The 17272-nt window shown below is 42.2% G+C and overlaps 1 protein-coding gene across 2 annotated transcripts; it reads right to left on the minus strand.

Annotated features, from left to right (window-relative positions):
- Nucleotides 1-866: 866 nt before the first annotated feature.
- cdhr1a (cadherin-related family member 1a) lies at nucleotides 867-16174 on the minus strand. Of its 2 annotated transcripts, none has more exons than XM_026191016.2 (17): nucleotides 15458-16174; nucleotides 14716-14811; nucleotides 14144-14289; nucleotides 14004-14054; nucleotides 13821-13910; nucleotides 13641-13727; nucleotides 12896-13012; nucleotides 12610-12753; nucleotides 11660-11738; nucleotides 11467-11567; nucleotides 10894-11097; nucleotides 10084-10236; nucleotides 9816-9980; nucleotides 8433-8500; nucleotides 3230-3458; nucleotides 2901-3158; nucleotides 867-2603 (listed from the first exon to the last, which is right to left on the minus strand). In XM_026191016.2, exons 1-17 carry the CDS (start codon nucleotides 15534-15536, stop codon nucleotides 2403-2405), a joined length of 2268 nt encoding a protein of 755 aa, XP_026046801.1. In that variant the 5' UTR covers nucleotides 15537-16174; the 3' UTR covers nucleotides 867-2402. The 2 variants fall into 2 exon arrangements, with proteins under 2 accessions (XP_026046801.1, XP_026046799.1); XM_026191014.2 differs by having other exon boundaries at nucleotides 867-1749; nucleotides 15458-15627.
- Between the last annotated feature and the right edge of the window lie 1098 nt (nucleotides 16175-17272).

Below are 17272 nucleotides of genomic sequence, written 5' to 3' on the forward strand. Positions count from 1 at the left end.
AGTAGAGTACGGTTTGCAAGCTCATTAAGACGGCATTTGTCTTAAATTAATGACATCAAAGCTGTGTTTAAGTTTGTGTCAGTGCCTTCAAGGCTACTTTGGACAGGCACACCCGGTAGTGATGATACATGTCACATTAACTATGTTGCAGTCTGGATGCCTGAACAGTTAAATCAGCACGTTTATAAATACTTCAATAAGTGCCTTTTCAAATTTTACAGTTCATTGAAAAGTTAAATTTGCTGGTGAAGAAGGGGAAATACTCTACTCTAAAGTAACTCTAAATAATTGTAACCTAAATAAAGTAATCTCATCTTGCAAACTAACAAGTTAATAGAGCTGTATCTATAACATACAGCTTATAATTTGATAATATAGTTTAGGGAGAACTTTAATGTTGCTACGTGTGTTATTACTTTATTTAACTAACACTGCCTTTATTTGGAAAAACAATGTGCTTTTATTAGTAGAAAATTCCCCAAATCTGCCACATAGAAAACAGAAGAACCCAGAAAATAAACATATGGCAGCTGCTACAAAACAGTGATCCAAACAGTACAGCACACCTGCAGAGTCGGATTAAAGGCCCTTCTTATGTGATCACTTGGTCTCCTTCACCTGGGCTGATCTTGTCATAGAGTTCAAGTGTCATGAAATCTCTTGTAAGGAGCTTGGATAGATCCTAAACAAACAGTCTCATTTGTTGAATTCTGAATGACTTCATTTCCAAAACCAGGTTTGCGTTCAGGAATTTTAAATTTGGTGTGTCACCACATAAATAAGGGGGATCTAATTGTTTCAGAGTCATACAAAAGCCAAAGGGTGTGAACTGAAAACATGGTTTGAATAATGACAAACATGCCAGGAATGTTTTTCTGTTTTAATAAAAATTGTGTTGTTGATTTACAAGGAGTGAAGCTCTTTTTTGTTTCAGTATATTTCAACACACACACACACACACACACACACACACACACACACACACACACACACACACACACACACACACAAAGCACTGTTCATGTAGGTTATGAAAGCATCAGTCTACCGAACAATCCCACCTTCAGGTTCATTTGCTGGCTGCTCTGGAGCTTTTTATCATCACACAGGACTTAACGAAACTCTGTCTGATTGTCTGTCCTTTCTAAGTTCTTGAGATGGCCTCAGGTCTGAGAGTAAAAATAGAACCTTGATTAAATAGTGTTAATGATCTGGCTTTCTCTTCTGCTCCAGCCTCATCTTGAGCTCTGAAACCAGCGCTTTGCTCACAGAGTCCTGCCTGGTCACCACTGCCTTCTTTAGAGGTTTGGGTGCCACGGTTGCTGAGACTGTGGGAATGACCCACTGCCTCTCCACCGGGAGGCAAAAAGCTGGTGGAGGTGCACAGGGTGGCGGTGGCGGTGGCCACTGTCTCAAAATCCTGCCAGCATTGTTGTTGTGGTTGACATTCTCCACGATTACCTCTGGTTCCCGCTCTTCCTCTTTAACCTTAAATTTCTGTTCGTTCCTTTCGGGTCTCTTTAAGGGGTTTTTAAAAAGCCAGGTGTGCTGTGTCTTCGGCCTTCTCTTCACACGGCGATTGGGCAGGATCCGGTTGGACTTTTTGTTGCGCATGAATGTTGCGGTGGAGATGAGGACTGTCACTATGATCATGAGACTAATGATACCAGCAAGCATACCTAGGATTTGCAAAGGCTTGTTTCTATTCTGCATTAAAAATGATCCCAAAGGCCCCCCTTTGAGTTGAGTCTGTAAAAGAGCACAGGGAGAATTCACATCCATGGGAGTGAAGTCATACTCTGTCACACAAAAATATGTCCTGTGTATGTTTTGTTGCACTTTGTGCGTTCATCATTTGGTAAAAGATGTGTTAAATAAGTCTTTAGTGCCATTATAATTTACACAGACATAAAGAAAAACAAAGTCGCTTATTTATTAAATGTAGTTTCCTTGATGGACGATTGATTTTGTTGCCTGCTTCACTAATTTTTTATTAAATTAGTATTCTGCTCTTCTTATATTTTGTCAAGACAAGATCAGAGAGGTTGTCTGGGAAACTAGCGGAGACCATTCAGCATCAGAATCATAATCAGCTTTATTGACCAAGTATGTGCACACATACAACGAACTGGGCTCCGGCTATTTCTCTGAAAATGAGAATTTATGTGTGACCCAAACACAAACGTAAATAATTTGTTTAATTTGGTCGTAGCGTCATATTAAACCAGAAATACAGGTAAAACAAATTGTATAGGATCATTTATATTGTGCTCCTGTACTCTTTTACAGACACAGCCTTGTTCTGAAATAAAATCCTCTGGACACGGATTGCTACAAATTCTTGGTACCACATACTAATAACAATAGTATTGCTGTGTTGATGAGCTCAAGGCGAGCTTCCTTTATGGCACAGGCCTCCTTATAATCTTTCTGATCTTGCCCTGAGGTTGCACACGTGTCTTTTTCAAAGAGCTGCAGTACATAACAGTTGAAATGAAGACTGTCAGTGAAATGGCAAAGCTGACAATGGTCAAACAAATCCCAAACACTGTCCCTGGACGTTTCCTTAGGCCCATGAAGTATGAGAAAAATCTGGATTTGATCTGTAAACATGACAATTGCATTTGTGTGAGATTCAGTTTTGTATTTCACTATACATTCTCAAATTAAAATATTATGGTATAGTACTTTGTATAGTGTTTCAAATTTGATGAATGTGCATAAAAATAATAATAAACTGTGGATCTTCTGTTTGATATCATGCTGTTAACATCGCAACTGTGCAGGATGATTTATACAATGTCGATGCATAAAAAACTGGTATCTTAGTGGGTTTATCGTGAAGGCCTCACATAGATTTCATTGTCATATTGCTGGTCTTTTGCTTTGTTTCAACTTACAGCTTCAGTGATGTCAATCTTGACGACGGCGGTGGTGGTGAGGGATGGATGGCCTCGGTCACGGGCCTGCACCACCAGCGACCAGGTGCAGTCTCTCTTCTTGGTGATGTTCTGAATGATGGCCATTGACTTGATGTAGGACTTCAGCATTATCTCGCCTGTGTCAGCGTTAATGTCAAAGATATTGTTTTCTGGCTCAGCTTTCATGATGGCATACTCGATAACGTTGTTGGGGACCTCTGCATCATCATCCACAGCCTGCAGACAGTAAGGGTACTGAAAATATTCACTTTTACCAAGTTTCATTTTGTTTAAAGAGAGCTGCATACCTCTATTTTCACTGGAGCTCCAATCACCATGGTCTTCTCAAGGAAGTTATCATAGAAAGCAGGAGAGTGGTCATTCAAGTCCAACACAGTCACAAAGACTTCAGCCAGGTTGTATTTCCCCTCTGTGTCCTCTGCCTTCACATAGAAGTTATACTTGGACCTGACCTCAGCATCCAGGCTTGCCCACGGCTGTGTGTAGATGATCCCAGAGTCAGGTTTGATCAGGAACCTGTGTACAGTGATGAGTCTTCTGTAAACTGACTTCTTTGGACAATGAATATCAAGACACCATGCACCATGAACATTTTATACGTATTTGTTATTGTAGATTATATGATACTTTTCCCCCCTAAACAATTAGTCATCTGTTTTAAGCACTTGGATTGCACTTCTTGCTAAATCTTGGCACTGATTTTGTCACACAGACTGTGAGTTTTGGAGCTTTGAAATATAATTGTGATGTAGGCTGCTAATACCCCAACCCCAAATCTTTAGAGTGTCATTTAGGTCCAGAAAAAACCTACCTCATTTTTAAATGAGCTAACACAAAATCAATCTTATTACTTCTAGAAGCCAGATTGTTTTTGTCAGCTGGTCCTGTGACCTTATAAACACATACATTTGGTGCATTATGAAGTGATTGTTATTCAATGGAATGATTTTGTGATTAAGAGTATAGAGTAGGGGATATTAGGTGGGTATCCTAATATCCCCTCGGCTTGCTGCCGGTACGTTGGGGTTTTTCCCGGTGGACGAGAGGGTTTGTTCCCTGCGCCTTAGGGTCGGGGAACGGGTCCTGACTGTCATCTGCGCTTATGCGCCGAGTGGCAGTTCAGAGTACCCAGCCTTCTTAGAGTCCCTGGGGGGGGGGGGGGGGGGGGGGGGTGCTGGAGGGTGCTCCACCTGGAGACTCTGTTGTCCTGCTGGGAGACTTCAATGCTCACGTGGGTAACGACAGCGAGACCTGGAGGGGCGTGATTGGGAGGAACGGCCTCCCTGATCTGAACCCGAGCGGTGCTCTGTTATTGGACTTCTGTGCTAATCACAGTTTGGCCATAACGAACACCCTGTTCGAACATAAGAGTGTCCATAAGTGCACGTGGCACCAGGACGCTCTAGGCCGTAGGTCGATGATCGATTTTGTAATCGTATCAGCAGACCTGCGACCATATGTTCTGGACACTCGGGTAAAGAGAGGGGCTGAGCTGTCAACTGATCACCACCTGGTGGTGAGTTGGATCAGGTGGCGGGGGAAGACGCTGGACAGACCTGGTGCACCTAAACGCGTAGTGAGGGTGTGCTGGGAACGTCTAGCAGAAGCCCCAGTCCGCGAGATCTTCAACGCACACCTCCGGCAGAGCTTCAACAGCATTCCGAGGGAGACTGGGGACATTGAGTCCAAATGGACCATGTTCAGCGTCTCCATTGCCGAAGCTGCTGCATTGAGCTGCGGCCGCAAGGTGGTTGGTGCCTGCCGTGGTGGTAATCCCCGAACCAAATGGTGGACACCAGAGGTGAAAGGAGCCACTAGGCTGAAGAAGGAGTCCTATCGGGCTTGGTTAGCCTGTGGGACTCCGGAGGCAGCCGACAGGTATCGACAGGCCAAGCGGAATGCGGCTCGGGCAGTGGCTGAAGCAAAAACTCGGGTGTGGGAGGAGTTCGGAGAGGCCATGGAAAAAGACTTTCGGACTGCCTCGAAGAGATTCTGGCAAACCGTCAGACGTCTCAGGAGGGGAAAGCGGTGCTCTACCTGCACTGTGTATAGTGCTGGCGGAGCGCTGCTGACGTCGACTGAGAAAATTGTCAGGCGGTGGAAGGAATACTTCGAGGACCTCCTTAATCCCACTGACACGTCTTCCGAGGAGGAAGCAGAGTCTGGGGATGAGGGGAATGACCCGCCAATTTCCGGGGGCGAGGTCACTGAGGCAGTTAAACAACTCCTTGGTGGCAGAGCCCCTGGTGTTGATGAGGTCCGCCCCGAGTTCCTGAAGGCTCTGGACGTTGTAGGGCTGTCCTGGTTGACACGCCTCTGCAATGTTGCGTGGAGATCAGGGGCAGTACCTGTGGACTGGCAGACCGGGGTGGTGGTCCCCATCTTTAAGAAAGGGGACCGGAGGGTGTGTTCCAACTACAGGGGGATCACACTCCTCAGCCTCCCTGGGAAAGTCTATGCCAGGGTGCTGGAAAGGAGAGTTCGTCCGTTAGTCGAACCTCGGATACAGGAGGAACAATGCGGTTTTCGTCCTGGTCGCGGAACACTGGACCAGCTCTTTATCCTCTCCAGGATACTTGAGGGTGCATGGGAGTTTGCCCAACCAGTCTACATGTGTTTTGTGGACTTGGAGAAGGCATTCGACCGTGTCCCTCGGGGTGTCCTGTGGGAGGTGTTGCGGGAATATGGGGTGTCTGGCCCATTGCTACGGGCCATTCGATCCCTATACAACTGTTGCAAGAGCTTGGTTCGCATTGCCGGCAATAAGTCGGACTCGTTCCCGGTGGGTGATGGGCTCCGCCAGGGCTGCCCTTTGTCTCCGGTTCTGTTCATAATTTTTATGGACAGGATTTCTAGGCACAGCCAAGTGGCGGAGGGCTTTCGCTTTGGTGGCCTCAGAATCTCATCTCTGATTTTTGCAGATGATGTGGTTCTGTTGGCTTCATCGGGTGAGGCCCTCCAGCTCGCACTGGAACGGTTCGCAGCCGAGTGTGAAGCAGCGGGAATGAGGATCAGCACCTCCAAATCTGAGGCCATGGTTCTCAGCCGGAAAAGGGTGGAGTGCCCACTCCGGGTCGGGGATGAGTTCCTGCCCCAAGTGGAGGAGTTCAAGTATCTCGGGGTCTTGTTCGCGAGTGATGGGAGAAGGGAGCCGGAGATCGACAGACGGATTGGGGCTGCAGCTGCAGTAATGCGGACGCTGCACCGGTCCGTCGTGGTGAAGAGGGAGCTGAGTGTAAAAGTGAAGCTCTCAATTTACCGGTCAATCTACGTCCCTACCCTCACCTATGGCCACGAGCTGTGGGTAGTGACCGAAAGAACGAGATCGCGGATACAAGCGGGAGAAATGAGCTTCCTCCGAAGGGTGGCTGGCCTCTCCCTTAGAGATAGGGTGAGAAGTTCGGCCATCCGGGAGGGGCTCAGAGTAGAGCAGCTGCTGCTCCACATCGAAAGGAGCCAGCTGAGGTGGTTCGGGCATCTGACAAGGATGCCCCCTGGGCGCCTCCTGGGTGAGGTGTTCCAGGCATGTCCCACCGGGAGGAGGCCCCGGGGCAGACCCAGGACACGCTGGAGAGATTATATCTCTCGGCTGGCCTGGGAATGCCTTGGTATTCCCCCGGATAAGCTGGAGGAGGTGGCTGGGGAGAGGGAGGTCTGGGCCTCTTTGCTTAGGCTGCTGCCCCCGCGACCCGGCCCCGGACAAAGCGGATGAGGATGGATGGAGTGGAGTATAGAGTATGCAGCAACAGCAAGTCTTAGCATGGCTAGCTTAACGTTGTATAAAGACTGGAACTAGTTGAAGTCGTGCAGATGCTTTTCGGAGTCTTGTCTCACTGAAAGGTTGCCCTAACTTCTCGTAAAGCCAAAAATTTTCATTAAATTGAACGGACAAGATAAAACAAGTTTGAAAGGTGACTTCAGAGGTGTTAGTGAGCGAGGTCAAACTCTGGTTCTCAAACTCTCGGGGTAGGCTCAACTGATGGAGCACAGAACCACTCCTGATGAGGTGAGGACAACCAGGAGAAAAATATGAAATTGAAATAAGAAGAATACTTTTTGGGGGAAACAAACAAGCAGGATGCTGTTATGGAGACCTCATATTACTAAACTTCAACCTATAGTGCCAGATTTTCTTTAATTATGCGATGCTGGAGAGATAAGATACAGTAAAAGATACAGATTGTTTCACAAACTGACTTGTTTAGCTGTCCTACAAGGTTCCAGCACAAGTTAGTCAGAAGCAAAGAGCAGTCTATTTTCTCCTCCAATCCCATTAAAGGATTATCGCAGACCGAGGGCGGGCAGGCAAAAGGACTGTCTACTCTTGTGTACACTTAAGCGCTCAACCACAAAGTGTAAAACAGTGTAAAGTCTGCAATATGAACTGCTTTATTCTTTCAGATGCAGAGCCCAAGCATGTGGTCATGCATTGCTTCATAACCATTTTAAAATCAAAGCAGCAATTTCGAGAATAATCTGAGGTGACACAGTTTCAAAATCAGTTTGACTAAACAAGCACACACTAAGCTAAATCTCTCTCCTCTGCTTATTTTGGAAATCCTTGTCCTTGATGCCTTGATGTGACATCACATATCTCTTCTAATTTATTGCTACAGAGGGGTGTAAAAATACTTTCCCCTTGCATTTGAACAACCAAAGTAGATGGTAACCTCATTCCTACCAGCATGTGCCTGTGGGTTTGTGTTGCAGCTGAACAGACAGTGAACATAAATATAAACCCAAAAAATAAAGGATCCCAATGGCAAGATGTGTCTGCATTTTAAGTGTGAGTAAATGCACGCTGTGGATATACAGTACTCTGTAATATCAGAAAGAACTGTGTAGTCTTGGATCTGGAGAATGGATTTCTGCTGGGAAACTAATAAAAAGTGAAAAACACTAGTAAATCCTCTGGGCTACGGTGCTTAGGGGAAATAAAAAGAATCAAGTCGTGATATGAAAAACTAGTGTGCTCTTACATATCTGTCCAGCTTTCAGGCAGATGTGTTTTTGCTACAGTGTATGCTTACAGTGTAGTGCATTATTTGAAGAGATATACTTTATTTGAGCTTCTTGACACAGTTGTACATTAGATATAATGTTTATTCTATAAAATTTGGTTTCACTACTGGAAAAAAACCCACATGTCAGGTGTTGATTACTATATTTTACTATAGTATAGTAAAATATATTCTTTTTTCTTTGTACTATAAACATTAAAAATATTCTTCTGTGATCACTATCCAAAGACTGATGAATAGACACAGTGAAGGCGACAAAGTTATTTAGTTATTCTCTGAACATTTAAAAGATATATTCTAAAATCAAATTAATGCTTTTTCTACACCAATGCATGTGAATATGTGGAGGTCTTGTGGAGATGTTGCAGAGATGTTACATCTGAATATGTGAATGGAACAACAGCATTTAAAAGGACTCATTTTTACTGTGTCCTACTGGCAAAACATAAAGCTCATTTATTGCACTTACAGCTCAGCCCCTGATCCATAGATAGAGTACTTAACTTCACCCCAAGGTCCTGAGTCTGGGTCAAATGCCTGTAGACAGGTATCAATGAATCAATCAGTCAATAAAATCTTTATTTTGAACATAAAGTAAAGACAAAATCAGCAAAAGCCATCATATTCACATGGGAAAAACAAAAACAAAATTCACGTTCACACAGATTCATGTTAGTGTAATATGTTTATGCACTGAGTAATTATACTTTCATTAATTATTTGTAATTATTTAATAATTATTTAACTACTCTAGTATTGTAACAGTATTATTTTTAATATGTCATTAGATACAAATATCCATCCATCCATCTATCCGAGCAACCACAGGCGAGAAGGAGGGTCCATGCAATTATCAATATTTAATGCACAACCTAATAGACATTTAGCACCCTGTCTCATCCATATAGTGCCGTGTAAGTGAATGACAGAGCTATGATAGATCATAGAGAATAAAATGTCATGTTTGGCTGTAGATTAAACACCTGAGTTCAACGCAAGTTTTACAGCAGTGAGTTTAATATGTTGCAGCACCTATCCTACACTAAACTGTCATTCAAGCACAGCCAATGACCAGTACTGTGTTGACTTGCCTTTTCTCTTTCCTCTTTCTTTTTAGTTTGCATCTGTTTTCGTCATGAATGAAGAAAAATCTGCACTTTCGTGTTGTCTGCCAGCATGGACTCAGTAAACTGAATGAAAATGTGCTCAACTGGAACATGATGTTTCAGGGGTCAGCTATAAAAAGACAGATTTTTGATGTCATAGGAACATCATCATCATCATCGGCTAATCTTTGTGTCTGTAGCTGCTGGGATGCCTGTTCACTGTCTCTATGCGTCCAAGGTCAGTTGTTGGCTGCTCTTCTATCTGATTGAAATTGCCTGGGATCAAGGCAACAAACCCCTGTGGTGTTCACGCAAGGTCAGGATTTAATAATGAGCCTCCCTGTTGCTTTGAGCCCCTGTGGGGCTGACAGGAACAGACAAGGGCAAAAGACGATGTGAGCCAAGTATCAATCAAATCGTCATGTCCTTAAGTGTTCCTTTTACTTCAGTACATATTTTGATGCTGTAGAGGCATGTGCTGCTAAGCATCAGAGAAAAAAAACATGTCTGTGAATTTGGTGTTACACAACAAAATGAAAGTGATAGCCATCTGGCAGCTTACGTCGCCTAGCTTTTATCTACATGTTTTCACATATTATCCCAACCCTCCCCGCTCAAAAAGTCTACATTTAGGGGATTAATAGCCCTGTTGGGCATTTTGTTAAAATCAGCATTCCTCTTTAGCTCTGAGTGACGTACATTGGTGATGGCATGTATTTTTAGACAGGATGAAGAGACTGGCTCACCGTGACTGTGACCACATTGGAGCCACCGGGTGAATTTTCTGGAATTCTGGCAATGTAGTAATCTGAAGAGAATTTGGGAGCGTTGTCATTGGTGTCCAGGAGATGAATGACGATGTCCGCTGTAGCGCTGAATTTCTCTGGTGTGTCGATCTCAACCGCAAGGAGCTGAGGAAGAAAAAAATATTAGAAATATACATGCATTTTTCAAACCTAATTTTAATCTACTGTAGTGCATGTATATTTTGGCATGCTAGTGTAAATAATTTACCTTGTATGTTAGAAAGTGGTATTTCTCATAGTCCATGGCAGCAGAGTCTTCTACTAAGATTGTGACTTGGGCCTCATTGAGTACAGTCTGAGGGACAACTCGCAGCATTCTTCCTGGTCCAATCAGTCTCAGGTTGAATTTAGCATTTGCACCCTGCAAAAGCAAAAACACATAATTATCATATCAGATCTATGCTTCATATGCATAGATCTGTAATACATAATAATCTGCATTATTTTCAGAGCTAAAAAAAAGCAGGCATGTAGTAAAGTCTCTTATAAAAGTGATGAGTAGCAGCAATAATATTCTGGCTCACACAGAAAGATACTGTCTGACGCTGCAACATTATTATCAGAAAATATATTTAGTGAAAATCAGTCATATGGCTCGTAAAGTACACAGAGCTGAAAACACAAAGACACTTGCGTAAGCTGGCAAATGGCACAGAAAGCACCTTTTAATTGTGTTGGATTCCTTTCAAACTCATGCAATTTTAGAAGGATTGACTGTGATAATGGCAGGATTAAAGTCATTATGAGGACAGAAACACAGACTCTGTCCTGAACACTATGCTGTGCTATGATGCTATGATTGATGTTGACTAAACCAGTTACTCATTAGATAACATTATAATTATTACAGAAAACAAATGCTATTACATAAAAACCAGTCATTGTTACTCTTGGCTGGCTAAGGCACCTTTGAAAGACAACCATGAGTGGTACGAGTGTTGAAAAATACCTGCAAAAAAGGAAAACTTGAAGCTTGTCATAGTCAGTGTAGAGAAAATAAGACAACAAAGGTGTTCACCTGATCAGAGTCATTGACGGTGATTTTCAGCCCCCGGAGGATCTCTCCCTCGGGTGGATGCTCATACATGGTCAACTCAAACGTGCTCTGTGGGCCGTTCTCTCCGTAGAAAGTAGGCGGATTGTTATTTAGGTCCACAACACGGATCACCACTGTGGTGACCTCATAGTCCATGAGTCTGCCTTCGGGACTTACTTCTGAAGCCTGAACAGATGGAGTAAAAGTCAAGGTATATTTATCACTCTTAGAATCAGAGACATGGGCCGATTGGGTATTTTATCTACCAATTTTACTATCGTGTTTTTCCCCCTAATTTTCCTTGTAGATTCATTGAGCCACTGTTCAGCTAATCAATGCACTTTGATTAGGTCTATAAACATTTTTGTGTGGACACAAGCACTTGTAAATAAAATCAGAAGTACAAAAAAATCCCAAAGTGTTTGTTTACATGCAAGTCTTTAGAAAATAGCTGTCTGAGAAGATCAGGCTTTGATTTATAAAGCAGTTATTATATTAAAATAATATAGGAGAGAATGTATGCAAAACAGAGTTGGTGACTGAACAGCAACTTACCCTGACTTTAATGTTGAAGATTTCTCTCTTCAGATAAATGGGGAGAGTCAACAGGGTGATGCAACCGCTTGTTTTATTGATACTAAAAACACCGTCATCACCTGGTGAAAAATATTAGATGGATGAACCTTTATATAAATATTTCTCCCTTCATTTTAAGATGATTGTAGCTTCCTTTGACAAAATGGCTCACCATCATCGAATGAATAACGGACTGGATTTGGGTTCCCCACATCACCATCTCGGGCCTCAACAGTGAATATTTCAGATCCCTAGAGAGAGTAAAGTAGAAAGATTTTGCATTTAATAAATTGGTGGTGGCATGCATCTATAAAAAATAGATCTTCAAAAGCCTCTTTTTGAACCACCATGTGTCTGGTGCAGTTAGTCACAACAAATCGCCAAAATCTAACCTTCTCTCTGTTTTCAAAGGCTCATTTAAATGTCACACTCCTAATTATTCTCATTTGGATGAAAGTCAGACTGTGTAAACTTGCTGTGATGAGCTACTGCTGTGACATTTTGCAATAGTGATAAAGCAGTGAAATGCCAGTAATTAAAGCTATGTGATGTGATGTGCCTTGGGTTTTGGGCTCTTTTGTTAGTTATTATTTATACTGCCAATATAAAACCTAATCATTCCACATGATGCCGCTTTATGACAGCAGTGTAACTAAGTTGTCCTAAACGAAAAAGAAAATGACAAAAATGTAGCCATTGTGCTAACTGTGGGGTGGCTGTAGCTCAGGTGGCAGAGCAGGTCAGCCACTAATCAGAAGGTCGGTGGTTCAATCCCAGGCTGCCTCCTGGCTGCATGCCAAATATCCTTGGGCAAGATACTAACCCCATGTTTGCCTACTGGTGGTGGTCAGAGGGCCCGGTGGCGCCTGTGTCCGGCAGCCTCGCCTCTGTCAGTGCGCCCCAGGGCAGCTGTGGCTACAATGTAGCTTGTCATCGCCAGTGTGTGAATGTGTGTGTGAATGGGTGAATGACTGAATGTAGTGTAAAGCGCTTTGGGGTCCTATGGACTAGAAAAGCGCTATACAAATGCAGGCCATTTACCATTTACCATAACTGCCACGTATTTCAACTCTAGACTAAAATCAGTGCATAAAATCACCGGGGGAGCGTTTTCATACTCACTGGCACTGAGATTTCGTAAACATAGCCAAAGTAGGGAGTCCCAATGAAAGATGGCAGAGTGTCTTGAGCATCAATCACATTAATTGTCAGGGTAGCAGAGGAGGACATAAACTGCTCCTTCCCATTAAAGCTACCACCACCATCCTAGAACAAAAGTAATAACAGTTTAAATCTGCATTTTTAAATGTAAGTCTCCTAGATCAAGAAATTGCTAATTTACATGTTCCTCTGCTATAATCATGTTTCATGATTTTATGTTCATCTTTGAGTATAATACACCAAGCACCTTTGCAATAACAATGACAAAGTGTGTCTTTGCTTTCTCATAGTCCAGCATTTCTCCAGATTTGACACGAAGGACTCCACTGTGTCTGTCGATGGCAAACAGAGTGGACTGAGCACTCTGCAAAGAAAATGGAACAAATGCATGATTTTAAAAGCACACGCAGAAACACAAATAAGGGGTTACATGAGCAAAAGCCTGTCACTGGCACTCTTAAAACCCTTTAACAAACACTCACATGAAAAGTGGTCAGGTGGCAGAATAAAACCATACAAAAGCTCCTTGAAATAAGCCAATTCCAATATCCAGTCTTTGCCCATCTGGATGTAAAGTACCCATATGCTCAAGGACATAGCAGGCAGGTGAAAGCTGTTGTGTCCAGATGTGGACTGCCTGTCTCCTACTTCCAAGCCAGCTGTTCTTTGTTCTTAATAGTCCAAAGTGCAAACTAACATTGTGTCGCTGAGCCACCCCTCGCCGACACAAATGTAACTGCCATTTAATCCCCATCTTCATAACTACACCAACATATTCAGGCACAAATACACAGTAACACAGGAAAATATATGTAACCCCTGCTTAGTACAACTATACGTCATCAGTGTTGAAAGCAGATTATTGAAAAAACTTAGCGGTTTACAATTTTACCTAACAAGTAAAAGAGCCCCGGGAGGTGACACAAATCCCTTTGGGGTTGTGCAAGGAAGGGCGTGTGAGTGGGCAATATTTTCCCACTGCAAAGTGATACCTGTAGGTAGTAGGTGACCGAGCCCCCTGAGCCTGTGTCTCTGTCCACTGCCTCAACTTTGTAGATACTGATTCCAGACTCTGTTGTCTACAATGTACAAGAAAGAAAAGGTAACATTTAGAGCTTAACAAGACCTTTTTCACTTGGAGAAACAGATACTGTTGTCTCGGCTTAACTTACTTCCAGTACATCAATGATCGCAGGCATGTTTTGGAATTCAGGCTTTTCATCATTTGCATCCATTACAAATATTGTCACTCTTTCCACAACCTAAAAGCAAGAACCGACAGTAGGATAAAACCACAAAGCATGTTGAAGTTTAGTATTTTGACTTTTTTTTTAAAAGGAGCTAAAAGTTGATACCTTGCTTTGCCCATCAGTGATGCTGACAAGAACATCAATAGAGTCTTGTTTCTAAGTAAATAATAGTAGTAGGTTAATACAGCAACCAAGTTGTTATAAAAACACTGAATTGTCGATCTGTACATCTTTGTAAAGTTTACCTCTCTGTCCAGCTTTTCTACTAATGTAATGTTTCCAGATTTGGAGTCGACGCTGAAGTACTCTTTGGACCCTGGATCAAAGGAAAGGCCGTACCTCACCTCTTGGCCTTCAGGATCTGTGCCATTAAGACGATAAATTTGTGTACCTATAGAGAGATATCATTATTAAGAGTAAATATCCCCTCACAGAAACAAATTGTGGAAAGGTACACAGTTTCTAACCATTTACTATGAGGTGTACGTTTCTTTTGGTAACAACTGCTGTGGAACAAACCAGGCTGAAACACTAAGTACCATTTGGAGTATCCAGACTGATGCAAGGTGTAGAGGGACAGCTGCACTGCATTCGCAGCCAGCAAACTGTCCCTGACATCAACAGGTGGCAGCAGCAGATGAGCATGTTAGTGTGAGTGCATACACGCCACACAACATCTGTTCATCTATCAAAGACTACTTAACATCCTGGACTCTCACATATTGGCCACCACAACACACCATTTTGATGATTGGTTGTTCTACAGTCCTATTAGCTGTTCACACTAAATGTTCCCCAGTACAGAGGTCAATCTCACCAACAGCAGTGTCCTCTGAGAGGCTGAACAAGGCCAGGTTTCCATTGTAACTGTAGGGTCCATTGTCGTAGAAATATGGAGCAAAATCTGCTTGTGCTGCCGGCAGACACATAAATCAGAGAAAAGAATATTTAAATGTCACAGGTTTACTTGGCATAATCTTTGAAAGAAGAAATTGTGCTCCCTGAACTATCGGTGAGTGGAGGCAATAAAGCACAACCTTAATCTATGACTGAATCAGTCTGAGTGTTTTGTACACATACTACTGATATGAATTTGTAATTTTAACTGGTTCTGTCTCTATAGATGCTAAAATGGCAGAAGAAATGCTATGTAAACTGTATACACAACCTCCTCTTTCTTTGCACTTTGTCTGGGATTAAAGGTGCATTACATCAACCTCCTAAAATACTCTTTCTATACATAGACCTGCGATCTCTGCTGCTTTTACCTGTAATACGATTCCCGTTATTTAAAACAGTTTTAACCTACTATTGCATATCAGCTTTAAAACTCATTTCATAAAACAAGCAAATAATTTTGTGTATCTTAAAAAAATACTTATATTTCCATTTGGAAAACCCAGGACATAAATAAACTGAAAACTGAGCGGAGGTTCTTTATAACAGTGACAGAATTACAAAATTAATACATAAAATAGCCCAGAGTCTGAATATCATTCACAATCTGATCGCATCAGGATTAGTAAACAGTAAACAGACAAACAATAAGGTAAACTTACCAAAGCAGGCATGCACAAACACAAACAGTAGTAGCAAATGTGGTATCCTTACATGCTTCATCCTAAAGAATAAAGTCATGAAATCGCACCATGAAGACGGCTTCGTCAAGAGACCTCTACATGAGCTACACTTCTCAAGGTGTTCTCTGGCAACTGGAGAAGGCTAAACGCAGATGCTCACATACTAATCCAATGACACATCTTAAGAGCTGATTCAGGGCCCCCGTAGTCTCCAACTGGGCCTTAGCAACCAAAAGGCCAAAGGAGATGACTCTGTCTGCAAAAGCTGTACATCTACAACTTTGCAGTAGATGTACAGCTATATTCTTCACATTTTCAACTTTTAATGTAAATTGTGTTATTACTAGCCAGAAATATACAGAAATCTGTTTTATTCTGATGTTGTCTAAATGATAATTCATAAAAGTTAAGCTATTATCGCACTTTTTACAATCACTGGTCACAGTGAAACATAACGATCAGGATGTTAATTTTGTTTTTTAGTTTTAAAGCTTTGATTTATGATCTGCTCTGAATGACCGCAGTCTCAGCTATGTAACCACCCCGTACTAAATATAATGACCATTTTACATAAAATATTGTGACCAACTATGTTTGATGTAAATTCTATACTGTAACTGTAGTCAGTGATTTGTTTATATTGGACAAGGGTACCATCTGCCATGCAGACTTTACAACCATATGTTTCAGTAACATAAAAAACCCTCACTACCTATGCAAGTAGCTTTTATGTTGAACTTTTATAACTAAAAACATCACATGTAGTACTAAAGCGGGCTAATCTTCTTGATTGATAATCTCATTTTCCAGCAGGTGGAAATCTCCTGTAAACAAATGTTATATAATACTTAGCCAGAGGTCCTCTTTTTACCAAGGTAGTTATTTTTTTTTTTTTTTACAAATATTTACAAACAAAACATAAATGTTTCCAAATTTGATAGTTTTAAATTCATTTTTTCACTAATCCAAATAGTCAGTCATCATCACTTAAAGTGACTCAAATAATCTAATAATTCTTTCTCAGTTCTCTAGAGTGCAGTAATGTTTAAAAATCCAAGTAAAGACCTCAAACTCGCTGTCTCTATCCTGCTGAAAGAGGCCTAATATAATGTACGAGGGTGTACATGGTCTGCAATGGGGCTTAAGTAGGTGGTACATGTGAATGTAATGTCAACATGGATGGCAGGAGCCCAAATCATCACACTGTCTACTAGTTTACCTTATTCCTGGTGCCAGGTGTTCTCCAGGTAAGTGATTTACACACAGTGGGCAATCCACGTGATGTAAAGGAAAACATGATTTCTCAAACCAGGCCACCTTCTTCCATTATCGTGGCAAGTTCTCATGGTGAAGTGTCCATCGTTGATGCTTTTGGTGGTGGACAGGGGCCACTACAGGGGCCTCACTAGTCTGCAGGTATATATACACAAAAAACCGTATTGCACTGTGTATTCTGACACTTTTCTATCAGAACCAGCATGAAAGTTTTTTGCATTTTGAACTACAGTAGCTCATCTGTTGGATCGGACCACACAGCCCAGCCTTCACATGGCTGCCCATGACCCTGTTGCTCTTTCACCACTGCAATAGATATTGACCACTGCAGACTAGGAACACCCTGCAAGAGATGTAGTTTTCAACATGCTCGGACCCAATCATCCAGCCATCAAACTCAAATCCTTACACTTGCCCATTTTTCCTGCTTGTAGCACATCAACTTTTAGGACAAAATGTTCTGTTGCTCCTTAATATGGGATGGAACAGTATCCCTAACAAGCGAAGAGATAGTCAGTG

Source organism: Astatotilapia calliptera, chromosome 13 (assembly GCF_964374335.1).
Source record: "Astatotilapia calliptera chromosome 13, fAstCal68.1, whole genome shotgun sequence".
In the NCBI taxonomy this organism is placed as follows: Eukaryota; Metazoa; Chordata; class Actinopteri; order Cichliformes; family Cichlidae; genus Astatotilapia; species Astatotilapia calliptera.

What these genes read in the sequence shown, in the direction of transcription:
- cdhr1a (XM_026191014.2), bottom strand. Translation starts at nt 15,536, where the DNA reads ATGACTTTATTCTTTAGGATGAAGCATGTAAGGATACCACATTTGCTA. An exon ending in CGATCATTGATGTACTGGAA is followed by an intron (nt 13,728 to 13,820) that starts GTAAGTTAAGCC and finishes TGTACATTGTAG; the next exon opens with ACAACAGAGTCTGGAATCAG. An exon ending in CGGTCACCTACTACCTACAG is followed by an intron (nt 13,013 to 13,640) that starts GTATCACTTTGC and finishes TTTTCTTTGCAG; the next exon opens with AGTGCTCAGTCCACTCTGTT.